This window comes from Bubalus kerabau, chromosome 11 (genome assembly GCF_029407905.1).
Source record: "Bubalus kerabau isolate K-KA32 ecotype Philippines breed swamp buffalo chromosome 11, PCC_UOA_SB_1v2, whole genome shotgun sequence".
NCBI lineage: Eukaryota > Metazoa > Chordata > Mammalia > Artiodactyla > Bovidae > Bubalus > Bubalus kerabau.
The window spans coordinates 103,756,169-103,773,018 of NC_073634.1; the positions used below are offsets into that span (position 1 = coordinate 103,756,169).

The 16,850-nt window shown below is 48.3% G+C and overlaps 3 protein-coding genes across 5 annotated transcripts in view; all 3 read left to right on the top strand.

The window, feature by feature from the left end:
- The first annotated feature begins 1,112 nt into the window (after positions 1 to 1,112).
- On the top strand, positions 1,113 to 11,234 carry EXOSC2 (exosome component 2). Of its 2 annotated transcripts, XM_055541411.1 has the most exons (10): positions 1,200 to 1,289; positions 2,284 to 2,340; positions 2,897 to 2,998; positions 4,658 to 4,703; positions 4,962 to 5,051; positions 6,111 to 6,176; positions 7,124 to 7,192; positions 8,342 to 8,518; positions 8,920 to 9,048; positions 9,556 to 11,234. In XM_055541411.1, the coding sequence occupies exons 3-10, from the start codon at positions 2,913 to 2,915 to the stop codon at positions 9,634 to 9,636; spliced, it is 744 nt and encodes a 247-aa protein (XP_055397386.1). In that variant the 5' UTR covers positions 1,200 to 1,289; positions 2,284 to 2,340; positions 2,897 to 2,912; the 3' UTR covers positions 9,637 to 11,234. The 2 variants fall into 2 exon arrangements, with proteins under 2 accessions (XP_055397385.1, XP_055397386.1); XM_055541410.1 differs by lacking the exon at positions 2,284 to 2,340 and having other exon boundaries at positions 1,113 to 1,289.
- Positions 11,235 to 14,427: 3,193 nt separating this feature from the next.
- LOC129623660 (uncharacterized) lies at positions 14,428 to 14,526 on the top strand. Its single transcript, XM_055541413.1, has one exon. It carries the CDS (start codon positions 14,428 to 14,430, stop codon positions 14,524 to 14,526), a length of 99 nt encoding a protein of 32 aa, XP_055397388.1.
- A 93-nt stretch (positions 14,527 to 14,619) lies between these two features.
- ABL1 (ABL proto-oncogene 1, non-receptor tyrosine kinase) overlaps positions 14,620 to 16,850 on the top strand; it is a 145,357-nt gene continuing 143,126 nt past the window's right edge. For both annotated transcript variants that reach the window (XM_055541407.1, XM_055541409.1), the window contains exon 1: positions 14,620 to 15,268. In XM_055541407.1, the coding sequence (XP_055397382.1) occupies positions 15,133 to 15,268 (136 nt within the window). In that variant the 5' untranslated portion in view covers positions 14,620 to 15,132. The remainder of the gene's footprint in view (positions 15,269 to 16,850) is intronic.

Sequence of the window (16,850 nt, forward strand, 5' to 3'; positions counted from 1 at the left end):
AGTTATTTCATTTCATCCTGTTTAGAATCCCTGTGCTGGGCTGTGCTGTGCTAAGTCACTTTAGTCTTGCCCAGCTCTTTGCGACTCCACAGACTGCAGCCCACCAGACTCCTCTGTCCATGGGATTCTCCAGGCAAGAATACTGGAGTGGGTTGCCATGCCCTCCTCCAGGGCAGCTTTCCGACCCAGGGATTGAACTCGTATCTCTTTTGTCTCCTGCATTGGCAGGCGGGTTCTTTACCACTAGCGCTACCTGGGAAGCCTGCATGAAGAATTATCACCTCCCTGAGGTTAAAACTAAGTCTGTTGTGAATGCTATAAAGCATGCAGGGCAAGGGTGAGGGAGAGGGTAGGACCTGGAGAGAGGGATAGGCGGAATACTCCTGACGCCTAGATAAAACCACATATCCTTCCATCTGTTCATCACTGAACCCTTAGGACAGCTCCTGGCTCATTTCTCTGTGTGAGTAAATATACGCGAAAATCTTTGTATTGTGTCCATTTGTCCTCCCTGTCAAAACACACCCGCTTGGCAGGATTCAAATGTGTTCTTAGACGGTTTCCTGCTTTTTCCAAAAGAAATACCAGGGAAATCAGCTCACTTAAGAAAGAATGGAAGCAGTACCTGCAAGCACTGTTTGGGGGTGTAGGTGATGGTTGGTGCTGAACTAGCACTCACGAGGTGACAGTAATGTAGAATACAGGGGCTACTAGTAACAGTACGAAAAGAGGCTCTTTCCTCTGTCCAAATAGTGTTCTCTCCTCTTGATCCTCCTGGTCAATCGCATACCAAAAAAAAGAGAGAGAGAGATTTCAGCAGCTTTGAATTGGAAGGAAACTAAGAGGCCCATTTCACAATTATTTCTAACCCTGGAAAACAGTAAGTGGGATGAGCACAAGAGTTTTGCTGAAAAGTCAAACGCTATGCAACCTGAGGTTTTATTATTTGACAAGGGCAGCCTTGCCAATAGTAAAAATGGCAACTTGACTCCTTCCTTCCCTTCGTGTTAACCTAATGGTTGCCAATAGCTAACATGGAGGCCAGACTGTGAGTTCCCATTGGCGGCTGTTCTGAGGCCCCGCCCCTACGAGCGACGGCTGGGAATTGCGGAGACGGAAAGCGTGACTCCGAGTGGGGCTGCGCCTGCGCGAGTTATTGGCGCCAAGATGGCGTTGGAGATGAGGCTTCCCGTCGCTCGGAAGCCCCTTAGCGAGAGCCTGGGCCGCGAGAGTAAAAAGCACCTAGTGGTGCCAGGGGACACGATCACCACGGACACAGGCTTCATGCGGTATGTGGGGCTGTGGGGGACTCTGGGCAGCAAGGGGCGGCTGCATTGCTCTTCTCTCCACGTGAAACCTGGGCCTGTATTCTGCATCTAAGTGCCCGCGGTACCCGCCGCGCATCTGCGGAGCATCTCAGTTGCCTCGTTTTCGAGGCTTCGGACTTCCTACTCCCTGCATCTTGTATGTCCCCGTCTGCAGCTGCCTCAGCTCCCCCGAAACCTTCCTGTGTCCCAGGCCCCGATTCTGAGCCTTCCTCGTTGAACCTGGAGCTGGGGCCTCTTCACAGGTTTCGGCGGAAGGGATGGTGGGCGTTTTTGACTTCGTCCCGTCCACTTAGCTCTCAGCATTCCATCTCCTAGTCAGGGGCACGGTTTTGGAACGAGTCTTTGGGCTTAAAGAAAGAAAGTGAAGTCGCTCAGTCGTGTCCGACTCTTTGCGGCCCCTTGGACTGTAGCCTACCAGGTTCCTCCGTCGATGGGATTTTCCAGGCAAGAATACTGGAGTGGGTTGCCATTTTGGGCTTAGGGGGCATGCAAATATATTATGTTACATGCACCAGAATAGATAACTTTGAGTCTGAGGGCAGGCTCCAACTTAAGGGCAGCTGGGGTTCCAGCCCTGCTCTATCACAATATTAGCTGTATCACCTCTCCGAGGTCACTTTCCTCGTCTGTAAAATAATGATAATAACTATTCCAGAGAGTGGTGAGGATTCCATGAAAGTGAAAGTGTGGAAGAGTTAGTCCCTCAGTCATGTCCGACCCTTTGCCACCCGGTGGACTGTAGCCCACTAGGTTCCTCTGTTTACAGAATTCTCCAGGCAAGAATACTGCAGTGGGTTGCATTCCCTTCTCCAGGGAATCTTCACCACCCAGGGATCCAACCCAGGTCTGTTGCATTGCAGGCAGGTTCTTTACTGTCTGAGCCACCAGGGAAGGATTACATGAGGGGTAATGATGATGAAAAAAAGTAAGACTCACCGTTCTATCACCATCACAGGGGTCCACACTGCTGATAAGCCAGCCTCCGCCCTCCCCCCACAGGCATGTGAGAGAGGTACAGCATTTATTCCATTGCCCTTTAACCTCTTAGTTTGGCATTATTGGTTCCCAGGAAATCTTAGGATTCAGTCCTTTATTCATGCAGTCAATAAATATTATTTGTGGTTGGGGTATAAATTGAACAAAGAGGAAATCTCTGTCCTGGTGGACTTTATGTTCTGAGAGAGACAGAAGAGAAATAAGCACAACAAACAAGTTGTTCAGAATATTTGCTGGTAAATGCAGTAGAAAAAAATTAAGAAGTCAAGCAGGGTAAGTGGAGCATAAGTTGGAAATATGGTGGGGGTGGCAGCCGCAGGTCGGGTGACTATTACAAATGGGAGAGTCGAGGAAAGCCTGGTGGAAAAAGTGCCGTTTGAGTCGACTTGAGTACAGTGAAGGAGATGGCCACATAGGACTCTAAAGAAGGAGTGTTTAGGCAGAGGTGGCAGCCAGCACAAAAGCCTGTCTTTGAGGCAGGAGGAATCAGGTTTGAGGAATACATTGTTCTGGCTGCGAGAGGTCACCTCAAGCATTACCCTGGTATCCTTTGTATCTTCCTGTTGCAACAGGGGCCATGGAACCTATATGGGGGAAGAGAAGCTCATTGCATCTGTGGCTGGCTCCGTGGAAAGAGTAAACAAGTTGATCTGTGTAAAAGCTTTGAAAACCAGGTGAGAGCAAAAGGTGTGTATTTTGTGGCATCTGAGTTGCACAGCCAGGTCTTTTCGGCCATGACACACCCTCTACCCATAGCCCTCCCTGCCCTGTCATGCTGTAGGTCTGGGATTTCGGGAACATGACTGGAGGAAGGGTAGAGATGACTAGGTAAGGGCAGGCTTCAAAGGTTTCCCTACGATATCTGACCTCTTCAAACTTGGGTTCCCTCTTCTGCAAAATGAGATCTTGCCTGACCTCCTGGGTAGGATCTTCCTTGGAATTCACTGAAATAGTGTGTATAAAGTACACAGAGAGCCGCCTGCCTTGAGGGCTCAACAAAGGGTAGCCCCAGAACATAAGCCAATGGGGTTGGAACAGAGTGAGCAGGCGAGTAGTAGGAGCAGATGCAGAGAGGTGAGGTAGGCAGTCTGCATGCCTTGAAGCCACGATGAATGTTTCTGACTTCCACTTTGTGCAGTCTAGGAAGGCCCTGGAGCAGGTGGAGCAGAAGAAGGACATGATCTGATTTCTGTTTTAATGAAATCACTCTGGCTGCTGTTGGGGGGCGGGGATAGATTCCTGCTCTGTTTTCATCATCTCAGTTGATGGTGGCTTGGACTAAGGTGATAGCCATAGAAGTGGGGAATAGTGTTCAATTCTGCGCGTATTTTGTGTTCTGAGTGTATTTATCGTGAAAAGCTGTAGGATTTTGTATGTGGGCTTTTCTACATGTAGGACTATGTCTGTGAGAAGAGATAGTTTTACTTCTTCCTTTGGGATGCTTTTTATTTTCTGCCTACATTGGTAAGATAGAGGTACTAGAATCTGCTGCTGGACTTGTCCTGGAGCAGGAGAGGGAGGGGAGGTGGGAGATACACAGGGTTCCTCCAGAGACTCCAAGGACTGTGGCTTGAGCAACTGGAGGGGTGGAGTTGCTATTTCCTGGGCTGATGACAATTGGGAGAGGATCCATTTGCTATAGTGGAATTGAAGGGGCTGTTAGAAAGCTTTGTTTGAGGTTTGTAACTTACGTAGATTCCTCTTAGTCACGTAAGTGAAGGTGCTGGGTAGCCAGTGGTTGACTAGAGCTAGAGCCTGAATTCAGGGGAGTGGTGGACTCATCCTTGGTATTTGAAGCCATCGAGCTGGGTAAGCTCACCAAGTGAGTGAGTGTGGGCTGGAAAGAGAAGAGGCCCAAGGACGTAGCCTTCAGTGTGGAGGCTCTAATTCATCATTAGAGTTGGGAGGAGGAATTAGGAAACGGGTCCGAGACATGCCGCCAGTGGGTGGGGGAGACATGAGTAGACCGGTTTGGGTGGTACCTGTCTCACTTTCCTTTCTCCTCCTCTGGCTGATGCGGAATTGGTCTGTGTTCCAGAGCCCACCAGAAAATATCCCACGCGTATCCATTTTTCATGCAATTAACAAAATAAGGGGTTTCAGATTTAATGCACTCCTTGCAATAAATGGTGTGAGAATAGTTGATGGAGACTTTATATGCATAGGAATGTTGGAAGTTGTCAGTTCCTGAAACTAAGTTCGAACAGCATGTGAATTTACCAAATGTGGTGCCTGATCCAGGCCTGCGTGCTCTTTAACTGAAATCTCAAATGATGCTCGGTCTTGTCATGGAGTCTTTTCACTGATGGAGGACCTTCTGCTTTTTTTTTCAGATATAATGGTGAAGTGGGAGACATAGTAGTGGGGAGAATCACAGAGGTAAAGTCTTATCAGATTGGGTTTCACAAAGTAAAAGTGAGCTGGTGATCTAATGAATGAGATAGTCGTCCTATTACACGCAGTTACACGAAAGAAGGATTCATTGTGTTTGGCTCTTATGTGACCTTTGATGAAAACAGTTTGTTTGTAAACAGTTTGATGTAAGTGGTTTGTCCCATTGGGGGTTATTGTTCATTTACAGTGTGAGCTCTGGCCTCTGGAGTCTGTGTCCAGGTGTGGGGTTCCTTTGTTTTGTAGGTTCAACAGAAGAGGTGGAAGGTGGAGACTAACTCCAGGCTGGATTCAGTCTTGCTTCTCTCATCCATGAACCTTCCCGGAGGAGAGCTGGTAAGGATCTCCAGCTAGGACTGTATAGCTTGCTGGTGAGAGTGCTGGGATCCCTTGCTCCACCAGAGAACTTTGCTTTATACTGAGGTTGTCACTTGTACTCCTGTTTGTCTGCTGTGAATTTTGCTGTCTGGGTGTACACATAGGCTTTTCACTTGGCCCAGGCCTCCCAACTCAGGCAGCAGTTGGTATGTGGTAGAATCTGGGATGTCTGTGGGGAGAGCCCAAAGGAGAGTTGAGAGAAGCTCTCTCAGATGCTTGGTGCTAATAATTTTCCTTTTCTGGGTGTGTCAGTTATGCTCAGTGAAGGTCTTGCTTGAAAAACTGTGTTTACAAATCAGCTTTACATGAATCGAATGACATTGGATTATTCCAGACAACCACAGTACCTAAGCTGCTTCCTTTTGTAAAATGCTATGATTCAGCCTTATCTTCAGGCCAGCATCTATTTACTGAGAGGCTCATGGTGCTTAGCTGTCTGGAGAATGCCAAGATCCAGGAGGCATGATTCAGTTCCTGAAAGAGCTTAGCCGAGCAGGGACTATGAGATAACTGGTCTAAATACCCGGCAGTCCAAGAGTAAACAAGTGTGTGATTGTACAAAAGGCGTGATTAAATTCCCCTCGAGAAGCTTATAGGAAAAATGAATGTTGAAGTTGATTCTATCCTTGAAGGATGGCTAGAATTTTAACAATGAATTCAGGAATCTGAGATAAACGGAAACGTGTGGGCAAAGATATAGTTAAGCTGGAAGTAGCCGGTCATACTGGAGCGTGGTGGGCCGCCACGGCAAGTAGGTAGGCTCGATTGGGGTTTGGCAGATCACATAAGGAGTCTGAATATTATTCAAAGAAGAGGAGCCACGGGAAGGTCTCTGAGACAGAAAGTAGTGGTCATGGCTTTGTCTTCTTTGAGTGGCATGGGTTACCTACCCTGGGGTGTGCACACCGTGGCTGCCTTCGGAGGTCTTGGGAGAAAGTGAAAGAAAAAGAAGAGATGGAGCAAGATCTTGGTTTAGGGTCGGACTCCCTAACGTGGCCTTCTCCTTGTGTGTTTCAGAGGCGAAGATCTGCAGAAGATGAGTTGGCAATGAGAGGTTTCTTACAGGAAGGGGACCTTATCAGTGTATCCTTCACCTTGCATTCCAGCATCTTTGTTTGCTGTGGAGCTGGGGAATGGGGCTTGGATTGTCGGTCTCTCACAGGAGAAACTTGTAATCTTGGCCTCGACCAAGCGCCAAGGCTTCTGCTGCAGCCTGTCTCTTTTTTTCTTTTTACATTAAAAAAAAATTGAAGTATAGTTAGTTTGGGGGGCTGCCCATATGGTGCTAGTGGTAAAGAACTTACCTGCTAATGTAGGAGACATAAGAGACGAGGATTCAATTCAGTCCTTGGGTTGGGAAAGTCCCCTGGAGAAGGCAATGAATATCCACTCCGGTATTCTTGCCTGGAGAATCTTATGGACAGAAGAGCCTGGCGGGCTACAGTCCAGGGGGTTGCGAAGAGTCAGACATAACTGAAGCGACTGAGCATGCATGCTCACAATTAGTTTTATGTGTATAGCAGAGTGAATCAGTTATATACACATATGTATATGTATATTCTTTTTCACATTATTTTCCTATATATATTATTATAAAATACTGAGTAGAGTTACTGTGCTAGACAGTAGGTTCTTGTTTATCTGTTTATGCATAGCAGTGTGTATATGTTACTCCGAGATTCCTCATTTATCCCTCCCCACCCCATCTCCTCAGCCCAGGCTACCCTCCAGCTCTTGTTCAGACCTGCTGCTGCTCAGTTGGGTTTTTCGGTCTTGTAACTTACGGTGGCTCATGCTTGAAGCCAGCTCAAAGTTTCCTGGTGATGTTAACTTTCATCCCAGGAAGGAGAAAAGGTGGTGTTCATGTCAAGGTATTCATGACAGCCAAGGGGGAGAGATTAGGTCACAGCAGTGTGACCTCTGAGTCCACCTACAACTGCAGGCAGGACTGGTGGACACAGACACGAGGGTGGAGGGGGAACCAGGGACACAGGTGATGAGAAAGTGTTTGTTCCTTCATCACCGACCAGGCTGAGGTCCAGGCAGTGTTCTCTGATGGAGCCGTCTCTCTGCACACGAGGAGTCTCAAATACGGAAAAGTAAGTTGGTCTTTGGGTGTTCTCTTTGGATGAGGGAGACTTCAAATCCATTTCCCGGTCTCCAGCTGTCTCTGGCATTCTGGCCTAAAGCACCTGGAAGTTAAGTGCTGACAGGCTGGCATTGCGCGTGCTAACTTACACGGCTGTGGGCTGGTAGCATCGTAAAGCATGACAACACTCACCCTTTTCCTGCGGAGGAGATTGTTCTGGCAGAAGAGCCCCTGTGACCCTGGGCCCTGGCCCCGCGGCTGTCTCTGCTCTCTCCCAAGGGGTGCGGTGGCTTTGCATGGCCTCAGCGCTGAGTTGCAGCCAAGGGAGCTCATGGACTGATGAAACACGATGGCCCCTGGCCCTTGGACAAACGTCCGGTCAAGAAAATGGACATTATTGTTAGGAAAGATGGGTTTGTCACTTGAGCCTTTAAAGGAAATTTTGTTGCTTTTCTTGCTATAAGGTGACAGACGTTACTGAGGCTATTTATTTTTTTAATGACAGCATGTTTTCCCAAACAAATGATGACTCAGTCTTGGCTTTGTCTGGGTGAACTTTCTCCTTTCTGAGTGGAAAAGAAACCTCGCTGGTCAGTGGAGAGGCTGCAGCCGCCACGCCCGCACCCTTGAATCAGGAGGGGAGACAGGCGCACTGCCTGTGCTGACCTTTGTGGGCCCGGGGCCTGTAGCAGACGCGCCTTCTGCAGGATGTGGGCCTTGAGCTCACCTGCCAGGACCGGGGATGTATTTGTGCCCAGCCCTCAGCCAGTCCCCTTCTCCAGTGGCATATATCGTGGGCAGGACAGACGGTTGGGGTCAAGGTGGAACAGAGCAGTGCTCCTTGGCCCTCAAGAGGCTCAAGCCCACATCCTCATTGGCTCCACCCTCTCTCAGCCGTCACACCAGCCCTGGATCAGAGCATGATGACGCTCGCAAAGGGGAATAAATGGTGGAGAAGAGCGTGAAAGCCGCCTTCTGTTGGGTGTGTAATGACGCGTGCCTCTGGAAAGCGTCTGTATCTGCATGTGCGTGTCATGGCAGTTGTCACCAGCAGGGAGCCCGATTCCAGCCCCCCTGGGACACAGCCTGTACTCTGCCTTATAGTCGCCTCACTGGTGATCCTGCAGTGACTTAATGTACGCTATATTTTTTTTTTTAGCTAGGTCAGGGCGTTTTGGTTCAGGTCTCCCCCTCCCTGGTGAAACGGCAGAAGACCCATTTCCATGACCTGCCGTGCGGCGCCTCAGTGATCCTGGGCAACAACGGCTTCATCTGGGTCTACCCAACCCCTGAGCACAAAGAAGACGATGCAGGGGGCTTCATCGCAAACCTGGAGGTGAGCACACGCCGCCCGTCGTTGCCCTTTTGGGATGGAGAGGCACTGAGTGGGTACTGTGCTTCGGCGGCAGGGGTGGGCGCTCTCTGTTTCTCCCTGCTGCATGGCGGTAGTTGGAGCTGGTATGCATTTCCAGTGAAGTCTGCTCAAAACATCGTGCTGCCCTCTCTTGTTCTGGAGAGGTGAAATCAGCGACTTTGATCTCTGTTGGCCCAGATGGCAGTTGCAGGGTAACAGCCAAAAAGCCACTGGAGGTGCCATCCTTTTTCATCTTCCCTGGAGTCAGCGGTTTTCTTGGTTTGGAGTCCCAGAGTGATCCCACCTCAGCTGTAAGTGGGTCCTGTGATCTGCTGTAACTGTTCACTCGTTCTGGTCTTGATTCTGTTTGCCTCCCCTGGTAGCCGGTCTCCCTTGCCGATCGAGAGGTGATCTCCCGGCTCCGGAACTGCATCGTCTCGCTGGCAACTCAGAGGATGATGCTCTATGACACCAGCATCCTGTACTGCTATGAAGCATCCCTTCCACATCAGGTATGCCACCCAGGGCTCCCCTTCTTGCTGATCTGTGAGCAGGCGTGGCGTGTCATCTGCTCCACGTCCCCGCCACGTACCTTCACCATGCCCATCAGTATGAACTCACCTGGTGGACACCCTTGTTGACTGATAGAGCTTTCCCCGTGATGCTAATAATATTCTCACTGTCTCATGTCCATGTGAGGGTTTGTGGGCAGTTGGCGGTGCCAGGTGGGCCTGGTTTATGACAGCGACCCCCTGGACTTCATCTTGGCCATCCCAGTTTTAGCTCCCTTTCTAGTGAATGCTGGAGTAATAGCTTTTTTGTTCTTGTTAGCTATATCCCAGAGAACCTTGCTTATTTATTAAGCTAGTTCTAGCAGATCCTTTCTTGCAATACATAGCCTCTGATAAACGAAAGAAAAACAGAAGGCTCGTGTTAGCCAGGCTTGGTTTCTACATTTGGGTCGGCTTGATGGTGTGCTTACTGGTTGAACAAATTACCTTTTGTCCTTTCTTTTTCAGATCAAAGACATCTTAAAGCCAGAAATAATGGAGGAAATTGTGATGGAAACACGCCAGAGGCTTTTGGAACAGGAGGGGTAAGAAGAAGCATCTGAAGGCCAGGATTGTGGACCTGAGCAGAGCAGTCCTTGAAAGTGGAGAATCTGATTGGCAGTCCCTGCATGCAGCTCAGTGAAGAACCAGGAAATTCATCACTGGACCTACATCGGGCTGCCTGTACCTTGAAGACCTGCTTTCTCCTGTTTTAATGCAAAGCGAGGAGGCAGGTGATTACTGCTGCCGACCCCTTGAGTTGCCCATAGACTTCGGGTGCTACAGGTAGTTTCAGGCCCTTAAAAGCATTCCGAGTTCCATCCGAATAGACTCCTATCCTGGAATCATACGGGGAATCTTTCGTCTTGTAGTTACCGTCAACTCACCAGGCACAGTGCCCCATGAAATTGTCCCTATGTAAAACATAGCCTCCCTGATACCCCCAGTTTGATCCCCCCAGTTGTCTGTTTTGGCCTCCATTCCCACCTCCTCTGCAGCGCGAGAATGACACTGAAGAGTGTAGCTTGGTAAAATGAACCCAAGAGTCAGTGGAAGAACACAGCGACCAAGCAGCCTTTTGCTTGGTTGGAATCTCATTTCCTGTTACATGTTCCTCCTAGTGACAGATGTAAGTACATCCCCGCCAGGCTGCCTTAATCTGTTCTGCCTTTGAGGATGATCTATAAGAAGCTGAATAAATGAGGAGAGAGAGAATGTTTTGGGTGCTCTGATAAACGTGAAAACAAAGTAAAAAAGTAGAGATGGAAAAAGAAAAGGTTTTCCTCCTATAACTGAAGCAGCAATGCATTTACTTTTGACTACTTCAGGGTTGAAAGATGAAAACAAGATATTGAAGTTCTGTCTCACTGAGAATGGCTAGAATTCCTATGCATTCTTTTTCAAATGACTTTCTAAACATGGTGCCCTGATTTGGGTTTGGGGTAAACAGTTCTTTTAAAGTCAGTATATGAGAGTGCTATTTGGTGAGCTTTTTTTTTTTTTTTTTTTTATATATATGTGGCATCACTGTTTCTGTTCTTGTATTCTGTGTAATACTTGGGAGTTAAGTACAGGTGAAGGATGACTTAGGAGATAGAAATTCTTCTGACAGAGGACCTTAAATTTAAACCTAGAACACCTAGTAAAATTTAAACCTAGGACAGTTTCAGTAGTAATGTGGAGCATATGGCAGTTTTGAAACATAGCTCAACTCTTTTTCGTTAAATTGTACATCTTCATAATATTATTCAGTCTGTCACCTGTTTTGAAGAGTTTGCAATCAGCTGAGTGTTGCACAGGGTACGTTGCAGCTGTAGGTTTGCTCCCTGTTTTTGAGATCATGTTCTAGGTTGTATGTCCCTGAGGAGAAGGGAATGGGGAAGGATGGGAGCCTGCATGCCTGCTTTGGGTTGGTTTTGATCAGGGCCATAAGTGGGTTCGTTGAATGTTTGCCCTTCTCACTTGGTCTCCCAAGCTGCCAGCCCATACTGTTCACTCAGTATTTCCTGAATAGTGATTACCTAAGTCTCAAAACACCTTTTTGGTGAGTATCTACTTTTTTTTGTGGCCCACTAGAGGGTGCCCTTGTTAAGCATAATTTCAGTAGGTATTTTTTTTAAAAATAAAGCTGAAGTTTTTACACTGGTTCTGAATTCCTCTAGCAATGTGTAGGTTGCTTTGCTTTATAAGTGTGAGCACAAAATTAGGCTGAACTGCATCACTCTTAGTGATGAGCTTAAAGGGATTTATTCAAATTTGGCAACATTTATTTACTTCTGACTGTCAGGCATTTTCTGGGCTCTGGATTCTAGTTTTAAGTCCTTAAGAGTATCATTCTACAGCGTTACACAGTGCATCTCTGGAAAAAAATATAGTCTGGCTTGGGGGTTCACCTAAAACTAGAAAATGGCAGTTAGTAAATGGCGAGTAGGATAAACCTTTAAATCAAGTGCTGCTGGCCTCTAAAGCATAGTTAGTGTCAATATTTATGGGAAATAAAGTCCCATTTGATTCTCATGGTAACCTGTAAAGTTTGATATGACCCTCGTTTATAAATGAAAGCCATTCAGATAATTAAAGTGACTTCATTAAAGCTCATTAGCAGCTATGGATCGGTAGGCTTAAGCTCTCGGGATGGATCATGAAGCAACCCTCTAGAGAAGGGGTTGGACTGACACTGAAAGGATATGGGGTCCAGCATTGAGACCTACACTTTGGATTGTTACTCATTTTGTACACTGCCTCTCCCTCCCATGTCTGCTGTGGGAGACAAGGATGAGTCCCCCCGCCCCCCCACGCCTCATTTGTGCCCCAGCACCTAGGACAATGCTTGGCACACAGGGGCTGAATAATGCTTGTGAATGATTTATTAGTTCAAGAAGTGTGGGTTAGAGTTCTGATTTGACTGGTCAATTTTAAGCTAGAGAGTGAAGAATGAAGATGTGTAGGAAATGATGAAAGCGTGAAGAGGAATAAAAAGTGAAATCTTCAAAGAGAAAGGGTGATGGTAAGGATAAGGTGATGGGTAAATTAAGGGAACAGGGTGTTGACACTTGAAGACTGATCTATAAGCCAGGATGATGTTCATCAGCCAGACTACTCAGTGATAGAGCAAAGCTAACCTGGCTAACATCTAAATATAAATTCTGCTTCTGAATTTGCTTCACATTCAGTACCTCCAAGGAACTCTATTTTTACAAGCCAGTATCTATAAAATCACCATTTCCCAATCCAGCAGAAATATTTCTAAAATACACAACTGAACATACAACACCTATGATGCAACTGGTTTTCCCCTACTATCAGTAGCAACTTCTAAAATATCAACTAACGTTAGATCAACAGTTACCTGATATTGAATTATACAAGAGAAAATTCAAGGCTTTGGAGTAGTATCAATCTGGGCTCAAATTGTCACATGACTAGGCCAGTGACCTTCAGTAACTCATATCTTATTTGGTTTTCTCATCTGTATACAGGGGACAACATTACTTGTGTTACTGGGCTACAATACAGTAAGGACTAAATGAGAATATGGTTTATGAAGAGCGGAAGACCACAGTGTAGATTAGCTGTGATGAGTAGATTCCCTTAGAGATGGGTATATCCTGGCAGGTGCATTGCTCTGGGGAGACGTGGAGAGTGAAGAAGGGGACCAGGACGGTACATTTTAGTTGCATAAAAATGGGTTATGGCATGTGTGGATCTGGTTGCATGGGTCATTAGCTAGTTCTGTAAACTCAACAGTTTTGGCTAACATGTTTTCATGTGACTATGTGTACACCCCTGAAATTAGATCGTGTAATCTTTTTCTACTGTTTACCCCGCCCCCTCCCCAGTTTTATTGAGAAAAAGTTGACAGACATCACTGGACAAGTTTAACTTTAATCTTAAAAATTCCTTCTCTGCTTCGCCTCCGAAAGGTTCTTAAAATGGTGTTAATGAGTGGGCTCCCCGATACTCCAAAGAAACAATTCGTTAGCAATATGTCGACGCTCTCCAGTTGTTTATTTTTCGCTCGTTCTAATATTTATGCTTCTTGGAGTCAAAGTGGAAGTTGGTGAGGGGCGGCAGTGGAGGCACCAAATAACGTCGGTTTCGAGGAGCGAGCTAAATTCTAAAGAAGCTCAAGGAAGCGATCCAACTCCGGTTCTGGGGAAATCCAATCCGCAGTTTTCCCCTTGCTTTGGTTCCTCGCCGGCCTTACCAACCCGCTCAGGGGAGACATTGGCCAGCCCTGCGCGAGGCCGGCTAGAGTCCACCGACTCCCAGGAGGGCGGGACCGACGCTCAGGAGCCTGGAGCCGAGGGCAAGGCTCGGGCGATTGCGGACAGGGGCGGGGGCGCAGCAGGACCACAAATTCCGGCCTGCCCCGCGGGCTACGCCGAAAGTGGTTGGTTGGGCGCTCTAGCCCCGTCGGCCAATGGGATGCAGGAGAGGGAGCTGACACGGATTCTCGGGGACCAATGGCAGTGCAGGGGAGGCGGGAGCTTCCTTACCACTCATCTTGCCCCTCTGGAGAACCACATATAACAGGTCGTACGGGGCCGGGCCTTGGAGGGCAGGGGGACCAGAGCCGAAAGACGCCGCAGTGTCTCCGAAAGCGGTGTCTGGAGGGTCCCGGTCCCCACGCGAGGCGCGCACCGGACGTCATCGGGGGGCGGGGCCGGGGCGGGGCCTGGCCTCGTTGTGGAGCGGCTAGTAATCCATCATGGCGGCCGCGGGGGTCGGTGACCGTCCCTGAGCAGCGCCGGAGCCGGAACCGGTTCCTGGGTCCTGCAGCTGAGGAGCCCGCCTTGCGTTGTCCACGGCCCCTACTTGGGCGGGGAGGCCGGGTCTTGCGACGGAGCCCGGGGGATGTGACTGCCTGGCAGCGGCGGCCGTAGCCACGTTCGGGCCCGGGGGAGGGGGGTGTCTCGGACAGAGACCCCCCCTAGGCTCGGGGCAGCTGAGGCGGCCGGGCCTCCTCCCCGTTCTGTCCTCTACCCGCCTTCGGGGCCGCGAGAGCCCGACGTCCCTTATCAGCTCCATCCCGGCTCTGGGACCCTGGGGTTGTGGTCTCTTTCCCCAGACCTGGGGACACCCCGTTTCCTGAGGCTTGGAGGAGCGTCGCCCCCCGGAGTAAGCCGCCCATGCCCCCCCCCGCCCCGGCAGCCTCCCTCTTTACCCCCGAGCCGCCCCTTAACTCCGAATCCCGGCCTCAAGTTTGGCCTCGGAGCGCCCCCCTCATTCAAATCCCCTCCCTGCTGTCAAGTAGCCTCCCCTTCCCCCCGCTCCCCTCCCCTCCCCCCCGCCCCCCTACGTTGCTCCCGTGAGCCTGTAATGCCCTGACTTCTTCCAATGTCACCTACGGCCCCCTCAGCCTCAGCCCAGCCAGAAACTTTAATGCAGAGGAAAAGCCTGGACTGGTTTCACAGGCCTTTTAAAAAGCGGGCTTAAAAAGTTGCTGGCCATGCATTCCTTCTCGTCAGAGGGCCAGCTCTCGCTGAAGTCGGGGTGACCCGTGTCCTTTTCCGGAGAGCAGGGTAGAGAAAAAGCAGGAGCGGCAGCTAGTGTGGCAGGAAATTTGTTGGAAGATGGAGACACCAAGATAGGGGGTGGGTGACTTCCCCAGGAAAAGTTCTGGAGGAGCATTCAAAGACCGATCCACGTTTCCTCCATGTGTGGAAATCGACACGACTTTAGCCTCACTGACCGTTGTACAGCATCCCCTGTGAATATTTCTCTTTAGGTTTTTCTCTTTGAAAGGGAGGAAACGTAGCCAGTAAAAGACACTTGAAATCCAGGAACTTTGAGGTCGCACTACAGTTACATTACTTCGAATTGATAAACTGCGAATATAATCGGAACTCCTGTTTGCACACGTCAACCTAAAATCTTCGCTTCCCTTTATTGTGGAAGATGTCTTGTGATTGACCTCAGTTACTGACTGGTGGAGATGCGGTGAATGTGAAATCCCACGTAAAGACCGTTTCCTTCTCAGCTCACTGATCATTCTGAACGATCTTGAACCCTCTTCTGGAAAGGGGTGCCTATCCTTGCTTTATGGGGCAGCAGCCTGGAAAAGTTCTTGGGGACCAAAGGAGGCCAAGTCTGCCTGCCCTGCACTTTATCAAAGGAGCAGGCAAGAAGGAATCATCGAGGCACGGGGGTCCACACTGCAATGTTTTTGTGGAACACGGTGAGTGCTCTTCAAGATTTCTGGTCCTATTTTCTGCTTTGCCATGGGTAAGGAACTTTCGAACCACAGAGCTTGTGTTGGTTCCTTCCAGCTGTATTTAAAACTTCAGTTCCTGTAGTTATCTTTTAGTCTCACGTGGAACTTTCTTTGTATAAGAAAAAGTTACTTGGTGACACTGGATGGCTTTATTCAAAGTCTTACTGATTATTTCTTGCTTGATTGCCTTTCTAACTCACCGTTGACCTTGGACAAGCCATTTTACTATTTCAGCTTCCTGAGGAGGTTGGACATAAGCAGTTTCTCAGGATCCATAGTCCATGATTCTGCTCTGACCTATGGCCTGGGCTCTTCCTTCCTCTGAGGTACATGGATCCTTCACTGCTTTATCTGTGGGAAGCTTTCAATCTTATCCTCAAAGGGGTTTGTGCACCCCCCAGAGCTGAAAACCACAGGCCCTAGTTGACACTAATAACCTTGATCTTTTCAGTCATAAGTAAAACTTGAAAATCCTCACTTTGGAGCTATGTGGAAACAGTTGGGGGAGGCCACATTCCTTGTGAACTGAGGAGCCCCAGCTTTCAGTGGTTCCACCTGAGACGGAGTAGTCCTTTCCTCAGAATGGAGCTTTTTCCTCCTCCTCTCTTTGTTTCACATGACACTTGGGGCAAAAAAGGTTGTCTTTGACATTTTTATGAACACCACTGGCATTTGAGTGCTGACAGTACATATTATACTGGTCACGTCCAGTAATTCTGCGTGAAGTTTTAACGCTGAGGATCAGCTTGGACTGATGTCTGTGCCAGGGGCCAGCCACGCACCAATTAATTAGCATCCTGTTTGTACTGTCGCAGCCTGACATTTTTCAGACCTAGGACTTATTAAAATATCAGTCGAGCCCACCCACCCTCTGTAAGCAAATGGACAACGTGTGCAAGCAGCATATACTTTGAAATTCAGTCACAAATACCCTTAACAATCTGTGACTACAATAAACAAAGTTCTCTATTCAGTGAACTTGTATTTGACAATTGATGTTTGATTTTTCTGAGTAATCTGGTACTTGGATTTTACTTTTGCCTTGAAACACGAGTTGTATTTTAGCATTGGTTTTAGACAGGTAAATAAAGTAATGTATTATGGCACTTCCCACGATCAAGATTTGTAAGTGAATTATTTGCATTTCAACTAGTGATGATCATGCAACCTTAGGTAGTGAAAATTGTTCAGTCTCTGAGTCACATCAACTTTCTGCGACCCCATAGACTGCAGCTTGCAAGCCTTCCCTGTGCTTCACTGCCTCCCGGAGTTTGTTCATATTCATGTCCATTGAGCCAGTAATGCCATCCACCCATCTCCTCCTCTGCCACTCCCAGTGAAAATTGGTACAGACATTTTGGAGAGCTTTGGCCAAACATATCTGAATTTAAAATGTACATAGCAGCGACCCAGTAATCTCACTTCTAGGAAGTGGCCCTAGCATGGAACAGTGTAGTGCCCTTGGTGTGCCTTTCACCCCTTCAGAGGGTCCAGAGGTGAAAACTTTTCATATTAACACAATACTAAGATGTTGGGCTTCCCCAGT